Genomic DNA, 13,337 nt, shown 5'->3' on the forward strand with positions numbered 1-13,337 from the left:
TTATTTATTTTGCTCAATGACTTATGGATTATGGACTTGGTAATATCAGAGTATAGAAAAAAATCCCTTATGTTAAGAGAGAGGACATATCATGTATAAAGCATAATCAGTATAGGTCTTTTTGTAGTTATATTTTAAAGCATTTATTATTACTAAAGTTAATAATCACAAATTCCATTGACTATACAGCCTAGAAGAATAGTCTACTCCTATGTCCAAATTCTAACTCCCTTTCATATGACAGCACTTCATGACCTGTAGTAGGTAAAGAATGGGATGAAGGAAAATTAGTAAGTCTTATCAGATTAGTGGAGAGAATGGTGGTTAGGTTACTGAACACCAGAACCAAATACCAGAAAACTTTTGAAAACAAAGAAAGTTAGATTTATTTATTAAATCTATTAGATTTAATAAATTTATTGTATTAAATTGTATTTAGATTTATTGTATTAGATTTATTGTATTAAAAAAACAACACAGAAAGAGGTTGATCTATGGGCATGGGAAACACTGCCTCTGTGTTCTGTAAATTATTGTAGTTCAAGATGGTAATTGCTGCTAAGCCCTTTTAGAAAAAAAAGCTCTCCCAAAAACATTAACGTTGAGATCAAGACTGTGTTGTCCTTTGTTAGTCTTACTTTCTGGAATCTTTTGCTTCAGGCAATGGCTGTTTTCAAAATTTGTACATTGTTATTCAGGGAGAAAGCAATAAGGAACCTGTGCAATGTGTTACAGTTCACAGAGATTAATTTAGAAGTTATGATGAAGGAAACATATTCTATTATTATTTCTCAAGAATTTTTCCCCCTTGATTTGAGCCTCAGACTATGCAATTTCTTAAAGAATAAAGTTGATAACCTTAAACCTTGAGTTTTTAATGTAGCTGTGGGGCACCTTTTGTGTTTATCATTCCCAAATATAGAAATTCATTATCTTTGTCTTTTCTTAATAGGATACTCTATGAAGGCTATCAATTACAGAGAGAAATATCCATATATAAGTGGATCAAAGCATGGGTTTAAAAAAGCAAAGAGAAAGAAGAAGTGATTTACTGGATCTGAGACCCTGTTTAACATTTCAGGATCAAACCAATACCAAATTCCCAAGACGTAGTAGGGGGTCCAGCAGACAGTAAATGAAGTGGCAAATGCAACTGTCATCTTTAGGGTCCTCAGCCGAGCTCTCGGTATATTGTTCATGGATTGATTCAATTGTAGTTCTATTAGAGAAAAGAGCAGATGTTTAAATATTGGTTTTATTATAAAACCAAAATGGATAAAAAGGAAGAAATAATCACTAATTCAAACTAATGAACATAACGGGAGGAAATTTCCATTATTTTAATAAATAATAATAATATGTTTGAAAATATAAGGGAAAACTTTATGGGATTTCTCCCTCCCCTATTTGACACAAGAGAGATTAGGGAGAGAAAAGACAAGTTTAATTTTGTATGCATGGGGCCTCCCTGGTGGCACAGTGGGTTGAGCGCTGCGCTGTGATGCTGTCAAGCTGTTTGCAGCCTCTGCAGCGCAAGTTCGATTCCTGGCAAGCCAGGGAGATACCCACAAGGCATGGCAGACCTCTGCTGCCTCGCCTGCTGCTCCCCTCAGCAGTGTCTTTGGTCTATCTACGTGTTCTGCTCCCTGCTCTGTCTCTGGTGAATTCTCTCACCCTCCTACGCCTCTGACTGTACCCCAGTTCTTGTATAAATAAATAAATCTTTAAAAAAAAATATTTGTATGCATGGAGGTCCATAAAACATGGAACCTACTAAATGACCGTAGCAAACCATTTATGTGGTTTGTAGACAAAGAAGCAATAAAGCATCAGCTTTTTCTTTAAAGAAATGGACAAATACATCACTAAAATTTTGTTTGGACAACTAATTTAATGAATTAAGCAAAGCTTGTTTAACTTCTTGTCCCTGTGTCTATCCATCTTCATGCAAGTGGGATACCTTTCACCTAAGATTTATTTTCTGCTTGCAAGGAGAATAGCTAGGAGGAAAGTCAAAGAAAAATCCTGTTTTTAGAGAAAGGAAGATTTAGGGTATCATTCATTCATTGACCGTTTCTTTATTTCAAAGTAATCAGTGTACTGTGGTGGCATATTTTGGGGCAATCTGATCTGGACCTGGACAAAAGGCATGTTTATATTCCAAATTCCCCCCCCCCTTCCCATGTCACATTAATGAATGGAAAAGATTAGAGATAATAGTGTTCTTAGAAGTAAGTTTCCACTAGACTAATTGGATTTGAAATATGGCGAGCTCTCCTGCCTGCCTGCATCTGTGCAGGCATCGCTTTTAACAGACCTGTCACTTTCAGAGGCAGCTCTTTCTGCCTGCTTGTGTCTGTGCAAGCGTCCTTTTCTTCCCTTCCCTTTTAAAAAACATAATAAATTTGCCTTTTTGGATATATTAAAAAAAAAGAAATAAGGGGGTGCTCAAATTCTTAAAACATAAATTTGAGAGTAGAATGAGTTTGAACCAAGTTGAATTTTGAATTTAAACAGAATTATATTCACTACGTAAATATATCTGACAGTAGAATAATGAGGGTCACACATGGATGGAAGTGTTCTGGCCAAAATTATCTTCTTTCTGGGATATTCAAAATAACTTCACTTTTCATATTAACATGTCCTTTGTAAAGAAATTCACTAAATTTAATGGAATTCTGACTTCAACAGAATCCTACATGGAGTTCTTAAATTTAGTTCTTTAAAGAAAAAACCTGAAGCTTTAAAATACTCAAAATCTGTTGTACTTCATAGTCCAAAACTGCTATTTAATAATAAAAAATTCACTTCAAATACTATGAGTTTTTGAGGGGAAGAGATAATGTCATTCAGAAATAGTCATTTTGTAACTTCTTATTAAAGATCACTAAACAGTAGAAATAGGGAGGAAAACAGTTACATGCATGATATTTTAATTATATACTTTTTTATGAAAAATGATAAGTAATTTATAGAGTACAGACTGATACTGAATTTTTATTCACACAAATGTAATTACCATTTACTATGGACCTTGTTCCTTTCACACATTAATTAATTAATTATATTCCTGAAGTTTTAAATCTGCACTACGGAGTTAAAGATGAAATAGTTAATTAATATTAATCCTTAATATCTGTAAACTGTAGTGACATATAAGTAATAAAGCAATCCACAGAGTGAACACATTAAAAAGGTGAACACAGGTTATAGACTCTCCTACAACACACTGTACTTCTGCCTTTTTTTGAACGGTCACTTTTCATGGTTGGATTTCAGTTTGCAATCTGACTGTTCTGCTATATTATAGACTTTGTGAAACCAGGATAGTTACTAAGCAGTTTTATTTAGCATGTTAGCCACATCTAGCACAATTTCCAGCCAAAAGGAGTAATCGGTAATTATTTGTTGAATAAATAAAAAGTTAAATGACTATATCTATGTTAGTATTATTTAGCTATTCCCCTTTTCTTGATTTTTTTTTCAGGTTTTGGATAACTCACATTTATTTAGATTAATTTTTATTTGAGGATATTTTTCATATTCACAATGTGCCCTTTTCAGTATGTCTTATAGTACTGAATTTCTCTAGGATAAGATTTTGAAAGCAAATTATTTTGCAATACAGTATACTTTTTAGGAAATATCAAATATCATTTCATGCTGGCAAGTGGGAGCTCCCCAAGTATCTATTAAAAGCATCACGATAATTATTTCTATTTGAAAGTGTTTACTGACAGTAATCATGCCATAACAATTTCCCTGTTAAGTGTACCAGGGAATAACATGCATTATGCTGCTGATAGCATGTCTTTTGGATATCATACCAATATTACCATGTTTACTTTGTATAGTTTTTGAGAATGTGCTTGATTATTTAACCCCAAAAAGGCACAACTACATATGTGATGTTGAACAGGATCAACTATATATTCAACGGTATTTCACATATCTAATGCGTGCGCACGCATACACACACACACACACAGACATACACGTAGTTATATTGGATGCAAAGAGGTATTTTGAATGTGAGACAGAATAGCTTAATTTTAAAAAGTCTGTTAGTAACTAGGCTTATTACAAAGTACAAAGTTGTATTTTGGTATATTTTAGAAATTACGTCTTTGGTACAGCAATGTGATGACCCAGCAGGAACAATTTGCCAATTCTTCATTGTCATTTCATCTTTAATACCACGGTACAAATTTAGAACATTTGAATATATTAAATTGTAATTTGGGGATAATGAAAGTATAATTAAAGTATTATGTCATGGGGGATTTTGAATACTAGTGAGTTAATATATGTAAGCTGCTTAGAACGGTAGCTGGCAGATAGTATATGATACTTTGCTTTCAGCATTGCTGTTTCAAAACCATTTATCCATAATTGGCATCAAATCTAAGGAATACGTACTGTGGGGATCCTGATGAAGGACTTGTGTCAGGGTGAAGATTATTTTTGCATTGCAGATCAACATGATAAGAAGAGGGATGATGAAGAGGCAGCTGAAGGTGAAAAAGTTATAAAAGGCTTGATGCCACCACTGGGGAAAACTGCAGTGTGTTACACATTGAAAGAAACCTTTAGTCTGTCCAGAGCTGTCTTCTAAATGGATCATCTTGAAGATGTATAACTGTATGGAAAAACAAAACTAATTGAAAATTGTTACTTTTTTCAAACACTATTTGTATGTTTTTTCTGTGAGTTTTCTCTTCTATATCCTGTTATTCTTTTAAGTTTTTGCCCAGAGTAATTACTAAGCCCTTGATAAAAGATTGTGGTCTTTTGGAAATTATTTTAACATTGCAAAAAAAATGATCAACCAAGGATTTAAAGTAAGAATGAGTTCCACACTGATAAAAATTGCAACACAACAAATAAATGGGGAGAGAAAAAAATTCTTTGTTACTGTACAAGAATAATACAAGGACTGTACAATTTGTACAAGCTGGTTTATAAATGTAAATGGAATAATGAAAGTACTGACTAACAAATGGTCATAATAATGTGATTCAGGTAAAATTTATAAATGGATGGCAAAATATTGTTGAAAATTTGACAAAAACTGGATATTTACATCATTTCAAAGTATCTACCTGCAGGATAATTATTCATTACAAGGAGTAAAATAGTAATTTTTCAGTTTCCACAACTTGATTATTGTAATTTGTACTGCAATGAACTTGAGTTCATTTTTACATATATCCTTTCCAGTTAATGCTGAGTTCCTCTCAATTCATTATATGAAGAAGCAGAAGTTGTTAAATACTCCACTTATTGGCAATGTTAACTTAATCAGTTAGGTTTCTATTGTAAAGTTACTATTTTACTCCCAGTAGATATTGAACTTCCATAATGCTTTACTGCATCTCTCATTCAGAACTTATCGCACAACCTAGGTATCACATACGTGTTAAACCTCCCCCCAGAGTATTTAATTATCTGATAGCAGGATATATCTGGTTCGTATTTTGTGACAGAGAACATCTAATATATTTCTTAGACAAAGGGGTTGCTTTAAAATAAGCATCTGTTTAGTAAGTAAAGATTATAACCAAAATCAAACCACAGTACAGGTTTTTCCATGTAATTTAAGAAAATATAATAAATGGTATTAAATATAAATCTTTTAAAAATTTGTAAACAAAATGTTGATTTTCAGTTTCAGAGCATTTTTTTTCAGCTTTCAAGGCAAAAAAGAAATCTAAAATTAATCCACTAGAGGGCGCCAAATGACCACATGATCAACTGTAAAGCCAGGAACCGCAAACATGCATTTAGCTAATTCTATTTTATGATTCAGAAGCAAATTGTCCCACAATATAAAGTGGACATTTTCGTTTCGATACTTCTTTGCAACCTGAAGTTATTTGAAATTCATTTTTGAACTTGAGCTGACAAATGATGGGATTTGAAGTCTTCTTTTCACATAGAACTTGAGTCTTACACATATATCTCTAAAGTCTTTACCCCTTCTCTCTTCACCTTCCCAATTGAAGTTGGGACCAGATGATGCAAATTTGACGTTCTACTCTGCATTGAGCCACATTTTCACTTTAATATTTCATATTTTTAGTCATAATAGGAAACTTTCAATAAAAGTTCAAGCTACTATCCTTCACTTTTACAAAAAAAAAGTTAGCATCTATTTTTGCTAACCAGAGTAGTTTTATTTTGCAACAAAAAAGGAAAAACTGTGAAACTGGATTTCAGCATTTTTTTGCAGCATGTGATCTAAAGGCAGTTGTGTGCTGAGCTATGATAATAGCCCACCAAGCTCGTTCCCAGGGAACTACTTCATTAAGGTTAAGAATATCACATCATTCTTGCTTTTACTATATATTAGTGTTGTAGGTTTTAGATTGTTTGCTGTGACGTGGTGGGTTATTTTTTATATCTGAAAATATGCAATAATTTTTCCATATAAATCAATAATAAGGTCCTCCCTCCTCTAATCCCCCACACCTCTGACCTATACCCCAGTTCTTTTTTTTTTTAATAGAGGCATGTTTTTTATTTATTTATTTAGTTAGTTAGTTTGTTTGTTTTGTTTATACATGCACTGGGTACAGTCAGAAGCGCGGGAGGGTGAGAGAATTCACCAGAGCCAGAGCGGGGAGCAGAGCAGGCAGAAGGACCGAAGTACACTGCTGAGGGGAGCAGCGGGCGGCAGGAGAGGTCTGCGCGCCATGTGGGACCCTCCTCTGGTGGCCGGGGAGCAGCCGGGGATCGAACCGGCGCCGCAGCTGCGGGCAGCTTCGCAACCCAGCGCTTAACCGCTGCACCACCTGGGAGGCCCTATACCCCAGTTCTTGAAAGCATAAATAAATAAAAATAAAATCTTTAAAAAAATTAATTAATTCCTGATAATTGCTTCATCACCTTAGGTCATTTTGACTGATGGAAGTTTTCATAGGACCATTCTCTTTCCATACAGGGTTAAACCTATATTGTGATTTGATTTTGGTTATCATCTTTACTTTCTAAATAGATTATTTTATTTATTTTTAAAGATTTATTTTTATGTATTTATGCGTACAAGAACTGGGGGGTAGGCCAGAGCAGTACTCTGTCTCACAAGAGACAGAGTGGGGAGCAGAACAGCTGATCTACTGAAATACACCGCTGAGGGGAACAGAGAGCGAGACAAGAGAAGTCTGCTGTGCCACGTGGGTCACCTCCCTGGCTAGGGATCAAACTCATGCTGCAGTGGCTGGCAATAGCTTGATAGCACTGAGACTTTAACCCTGGGCCACAGGGAAGCCCCAGATGCTTATTTTAAAGCAACTCCTTTGTCAAAGAACTATATTAGGTGTTCTCTGTTATAAAAAATGAACCAGACATGTACCGCCTTCAGATAATTAAATATTCTGTGTGTTGGGGGCGGGTAGTACATACATGACACCTAGATTGTGTGATAAGTTCTGAATGAGAGGTATAGTAAAGCATTATGGAAATTCAGTATCTTACTTGTGATAAACTAATTTGTTTCAGACTTACTTCTGTAGTTTGTTATTTACTCCAAGTTCATATTCATTTCAATGATTAGTTTTGGGGTCTGCTTAACTTCCAGTGGTTCTTTTGTCCTTGGGTCTTGTCTCTTTAGTTTTTTTATGTTTCTCCCCTTCATGCCTGGCTCCAGTTTTCGTCAGTGTTAGCTTAATGTTGCCATAAATAAGAGCAATCTGTTTTTCTTCTTTAAAGTCTGCAGAATTGAATATTCCTAGAATATTATTTTAACCCTCAATTTATCCTACATTAATTTTACCGTTACCTTATATTTTCTAAAGGTAATTATCCTGAAATGACATATTTCATTTTCTTCAGCTATGAAATGGAGATTTTAATAGTAACACCTCTAGGGGTTGTCATAACAATTAAATGAGTTAATATTGTAAAGTACTTAGAATAGGGTCTGGCACTTAGTTATTTATCTATCTGTCTATACACACACATATATATATGCATATAATATACATGCATAATACATATATAAATTTTAGCCATTATTATAATAAAGTTTTGGAGATACACAATTTATAAATGTTTTCATACGTATTTATCTATATATGCACAAATGTATGCCATATTTTTTTCTTGATTTCTCTTAACCATCTATTTTCAATTTGAGATTTTCTTGTCTTTTCTTTCTCCAACCTCCTGCAGGAAGAAATAGACAATATTTCCCAATGTGGTGTAGAATAGACATTAAAAGCTCTGGGTGTGTGGTTAACTGGTTGTGCTGACACCTCCATTTACTAGACAGTAATCTTGGTCATATTGCGTAGCACTCTTAGCTTTAGTTACTTCCTGACAAAAACAGTATAGTAATTGTACCTACGGGATTGTTGGGAGACTGACATGAAATAATGCATGCAACTGCATTAGCATAATTCCTGGCAGGTATTTATGTCTTCGATAATGATCATTTACCATTGCGACCATTATTTTTTCATTTTTGTTTTTACTTATTGCTATTACTATGTTTCAGTACAGTTTTTGGCAAATGGTACATATTGTACATATATGATGAGTAATGAATTTAATCTGGTCAGATTCAGCAGTACATTCTAGCCCTGTAAATTCAGTTTGTCAAGGCAAGCCTCCACACATCTTCAGACCACACATCTTTACACCAAATACTGAAGGAAGGCTCATACATCTTCCCTGAAGCTCTGGGGTAACTATAGAATTAAAGGCTGTCACTATGATAATGCCCTGTATTAACACAGATAAGCTGGTGGCATGAACTCTTTCTGCAAATAATCTGCTACTCTGGAATTCTTGTGGTCTTGGATGACTGTCACTGGAAACCATGTGATTTTTAATTAGATATGGACACACCCAATTAAAAAATGCTTTCCTCCCAACATGTACTTACCAGCCTAACCACAGATCATTGAAAGTCAGATCTCCTCTCATGACATGTTTATTGCCTTTTCCTTTTTCTTTTTCTTTTCTTTTCTGCCTAACCCTCAGTTCCCTTCTCCCTCACTCCTCTCTGTTCATTCTTTTACTTTTAGAAACAGTGCCTCCTAGACTTGAATTACTCTGCTCCGGCATATACATCAATAGTTTTCAGAGTAAAGAAGACAGTTTGTTGACTAGGCTTTAGGTTGCCCATGTTTTACTTCTCAGTTAAAATGAGTGGTATAATTTTGAGAAGTTTGAAATAATCAACCTTTACAATGCAATTTTCTTTGCTATATTTTTAAAGAGACATCTATGTTCATTCTCATATTTTTTCTGTTATTGTCGCTCCTGACTTAAAATTTCCTATTAGGATGGAAGGAAGAAAGGCAAGGAGCTAGGAAGGAATGCGCCTTAACTGAGGGTTTAGGTATAATGTCTTATTCTAAATGACTTTACTTATCTTATTTTTATAATTTATTTATTTTTTAAAATGGAATTTAGTCTTTTTCTTTTTTTTTTTAAAGATTTATTTATTTATTTATACAAGCACTGGGTACAGTCAGAAGTGCGGGAGGGCGAGAGAATTCACCAGAGCCAGAGCAGGGAGCAGAACAGGCAGAAGGACCGAAGTACACTGCTGAGGGGAGCAGCAGGCGGCAGGAGAGGTCTGCGCGCCATGTGGGACCCTCCTCCAGTGGCCGGGGAGCAGCCGGGGATCAAACAGGTGCTGCAGAAGCTTCTGGCAGCTTCGCAACCCAGCGCTCAACCACTGCACCACCGGGAAGGGGGGGGTCCTTATTTTTATAATTTATTATTTAAAATTACCCTTTAAACTTAAGTAATTTACTCAGTGTCACATAGATGGTAAGACAGTATGGATATTTGAAACCAACTTTGCTTAAATTCAATGCCCAAGCTATTTCTGCTATTCCCTTTCAAATTTTGTTGTGGGGAGAGCTGACGTTTAGAGACTATGACTGGGTGTAGAAAATGGCAGAGCAGAAGCCTAGGTCTTCCTTTTCCCCCATTTCATCAGAGCAGGTCTGCTTATAGCTGTTCCATTTATTGGGGCTCTACATAGAATTTTGCTTTTTTAAAAAAAGTTCTTGGCTCTCATATGACTTGAAAGTATGGCTGCAGTATCCTGAAACTTCTGAAAATAGATCCCAAACTATCATAGTCTGTATTTTCTGAGGTTACTAATCAGGAAGGTGGAAAATCAAAGCGATCACTATGAATTTTGGTCATTCTGAATTCTTGTAAAATGTCATCTATCCTAGATTCCCAGACCTGAGTTATGACAACTAGCTTATTGGTTGTTTAAACCAAGATATGAATTCCTCAAATGCTAAAAAATAAATATGTAGACAAAGGATGAAGATTAAATGTAATCTTTCTCCCTTTCAAGATAAATCAGCCCTGACAGGAAAGCCTTTGTTAATGGGCTAAACCATAGCATGTGCTGAAGCTTGAAACACAATGGACATATGTCACAGTCTATAAATGAAAAGCCCTCTTGCTCTCTTCTCCTTCCCCAACAAATGCATGTAACAGTAGTCACAGGGCTGAAACCTCTAATAAAAACTGGACTTAGTAAAAAGACATGAATTTAGCAGGCCAAGAGACACTGGGAAAGTCAAGAAATGTCTTTCAATCAGTAGTTTTCAAACTGCAGACTGCCCATCATTGATTGCAATCAACATTACAACATGAAACAAAACCAAGCAGATGTTTATTTCATGAGAACCTTTTCTTGGGCCTCCCTGGTGGTGCAAGAGGTTGAACACAGCACTATGAGGCTGTCTGCAGCCTCTGCAGCACAGATTCTATCCCTGACCAACCAGGGAGCTGCCCACATGGCGCAGCAGACCTCTCCTGCCTTCCCTCAACAGTGTATTTCAGTCAACGTGCTTGTTCTGTTTCCTACTCTGTCTCTGGCGAATCCTCTCACCCCCCACACCTCTGGCCTGTACCCTAGCTCTTCTGTGCATAAATAAATCTTAAAAAAAAAAGAATAATTTCCTAAACTGCAGTGACAGACTACTTGAAGTTTCCTCTCAAGAAGTCTCAAATATGAAAAGTTAGAAATACTTTCTATTATATAAAAAAATAAAGAATTTATAACTTTTCATATTTGAGACTTTAGAAAGTTCTATTTCAGAAAGTTCATAGTTCTTAAACATTCTCTCTAGCTACCACAGAATCGATATCAATCAGAGTAAAGGAAAAATAGATGGAAGAATTAAATGGGGATGAGGTCAGATTTGAAAGTAACTACATTTGGGGGAAAATTTACTATGTAGCAGAGACTATTAAAGGATTAAACACTTGAATACATATTTCATTTAATCATCCTATCACAAAGGTTGCATAAAGTAGGCATTACCTTCATTTTATAAATGAAGGAATTGAAATTCAGAGTGATTAAGAAATTTTCCCATGGTAACAGAGCAGACACAGGATGAAACTTAACTTTTTGACTTTCAGAGTCCAAACTATTAAAGATAATATAGTACTGCCTTTGACAAGACCTTCATGTAAGTTTAGATAGGAAACCGATACTCTCCACAGCTTAACAAATTCATGGCAATGGTTTACCTGTGGTCCAGCAAAAACACTACTGAGGATCCAAGCCAAACCAATCATGGACTGTCCGAGCTTGCTGTTGCTTTTCAGAGCTAGGGGTCTCGTGATGGCCAAGGAGCGGTCCAGGCTGATTACTACCATCATGAAGGCTGGGGCATACATGGAGAAAAGCTTCAGATAGCTGAGGACTTTGCAGAGGAGCTCCCCAGCATACCATTGGACAGTAATGTTCCACATTCCATCTAGTGGCATGACAATCAGAGTCTCTAACAGGTTGGCTAAGGTCAAATGTTTTAAAAGCACTTTCATTCTTGAGAGCTTTTTACTTTTCTCTTTCTTCTGAATCCACTTCTGAAGTTTTAACAAGAAAGATGCATTAAAGGTTGTGGAGAGTAGAAAAAGGAAGAAAGTAACTGTCACTCGGATCTTCCCAGACAGTGTCAAGGTGGGGAGGTTGCCCTCCATCAGAGGGCTGCTGCTGTTGACTGCTGAGCAGTGATTTTGATTCTGTCCAGAAGCGCTTGCCATTCTTCCTGCTTGTTAGAGCCTCAAGACTTGTGTTTCTGGCTCCTATGATATGTTATTATAATCAAACCCAAAGTCTCATTTTATTTCTGCTTTCTTTAGATAGAAATGTCATGGGTTTAGATTTATGTCAGATTTATCCCTGAGATATTTTGTATTTAATGTAAAAGATCAAGGTGAACTTGTTTTGTGGGTGTATAATTCAACAGAGTGCTAAAACAGAGTGTGCCAAACATCCTCTGAGGGCCAAGTGTAACTATAGTACCTCAGCAGATGGCCTAATTTTCACAATATTTTCCCTAAGACAAGGACATTTGAAGCTTAATTTTAATTTGAAAATTCACTCATGATAGCATTCAAAACAATGAGGCCATTTTATAAAAACTATGAAGTGTTAGTATTCTGTCCAACAGACAAGATGCAAAATGCAGAAAAATACTAAAGAGTAACTTGCTCTACTTAAAAATCTATTGTCGTAAGAATCGATACATTTTTCAAAATACTTTTTTTTCATTCAGACACTGAACATTCAAATACTAGAAAAATACATTCATTTAAAAGTGTTCTTGGATCTCCCTGGTGGTGCAAGGGGTTAAATACAACACTGTGATGCTATCTGCCGCCTCTGCAGCATGAGTTCAATCCCCAGCTGACCAGGGAGTTACCCACATGGCATAGCAGACATCTCCTGTCTCGCCTGCTGCTCCCCTCAGCAGTGTATTTCTGTCAGTCTGCCTGTTCTGTTCCCCACTCTGTCTCTGGTGAATCCTCTCATCCCCCCCCATCTCTGGCCTGTACCCCAGTTCTTGTATGCATAAATAATTCTTTTTTAAAAAATAAAACTGTTCTCCACAAAACACCAAATTAATATTTTAACAGAATCAATTTGATCCAATATAAATTACACTGCATTAAAATTTACCAATCAATCTTAATGATCAGATTATCCAGTGACTGGTTGGATCTGAAAACAGAGTCCAGCTTTCTTCTGTCTCCAGGAAATGCACCTGCGGCTCAAAATAAAGGGTTGGAAAACAATCTTAGAAGCAAATGGGACTCAAGGAAAGACTTGGATGTAAGACCTGAAACTGTAAAACACACAGAAGAATCATAGACACAACATGAGCTAGCCTTCAGTAATGTCTTGTGAATTCATCTCCAACAGCAAGAAAAACAAAAGAGAATGTGAAATTCAGACTACATCAAATTAAAAAAGCTTCTGCATTGCAGAATAAGCTCTCTAAGACCAAAAAGGCACTATACTGAATGGGAGAAAATATTTGCACACCATACATTTGACAATG

General features: G+C 35.7%; 1 protein-coding gene across 2 annotated transcripts; it reads right to left on the reverse strand.

Annotated features, from left to right (window-relative positions):
* Positions 1-815: 815 nt before the first annotated feature.
* GNRHR (gonadotropin releasing hormone receptor) lies at positions 816-12,069 on the reverse strand. Of its 2 annotated transcripts, none has more exons than XM_037529821.2 (3): positions 11,521-12,069; positions 4,423-4,642; positions 816-1,219 (listed from the first exon to the last, which is right to left on the reverse strand). In XM_037529821.2, exons 1-3 carry the CDS (start codon positions 12,034-12,036, stop codon positions 975-977), a joined length of 981 nt encoding a protein of 326 aa, XP_037385718.1. In that variant the 5' UTR covers positions 12,037-12,069; the 3' UTR covers positions 816-974. The 2 variants fall into 2 exon arrangements, with proteins under 2 accessions (XP_037385718.1, XP_037385719.1); XM_037529822.2 differs by having other exon boundaries at positions 977-1,219; positions 4,423-4,514.
* Positions 12,070-13,337: the final 1,268 nt, after the last annotated feature.

The sequence above is a fragment of the Talpa occidentalis genome, unplaced genomic scaffold (assembly GCF_014898055.3).
Source record: "Talpa occidentalis isolate TD23 unplaced genomic scaffold, MPIMG_talOcc4v2.1 talOcc4.6, whole genome shotgun sequence".
NCBI classification, from domain to species: Eukaryota; Metazoa; Chordata; class Mammalia; order Eulipotyphla; family Talpidae; genus Talpa; species Talpa occidentalis.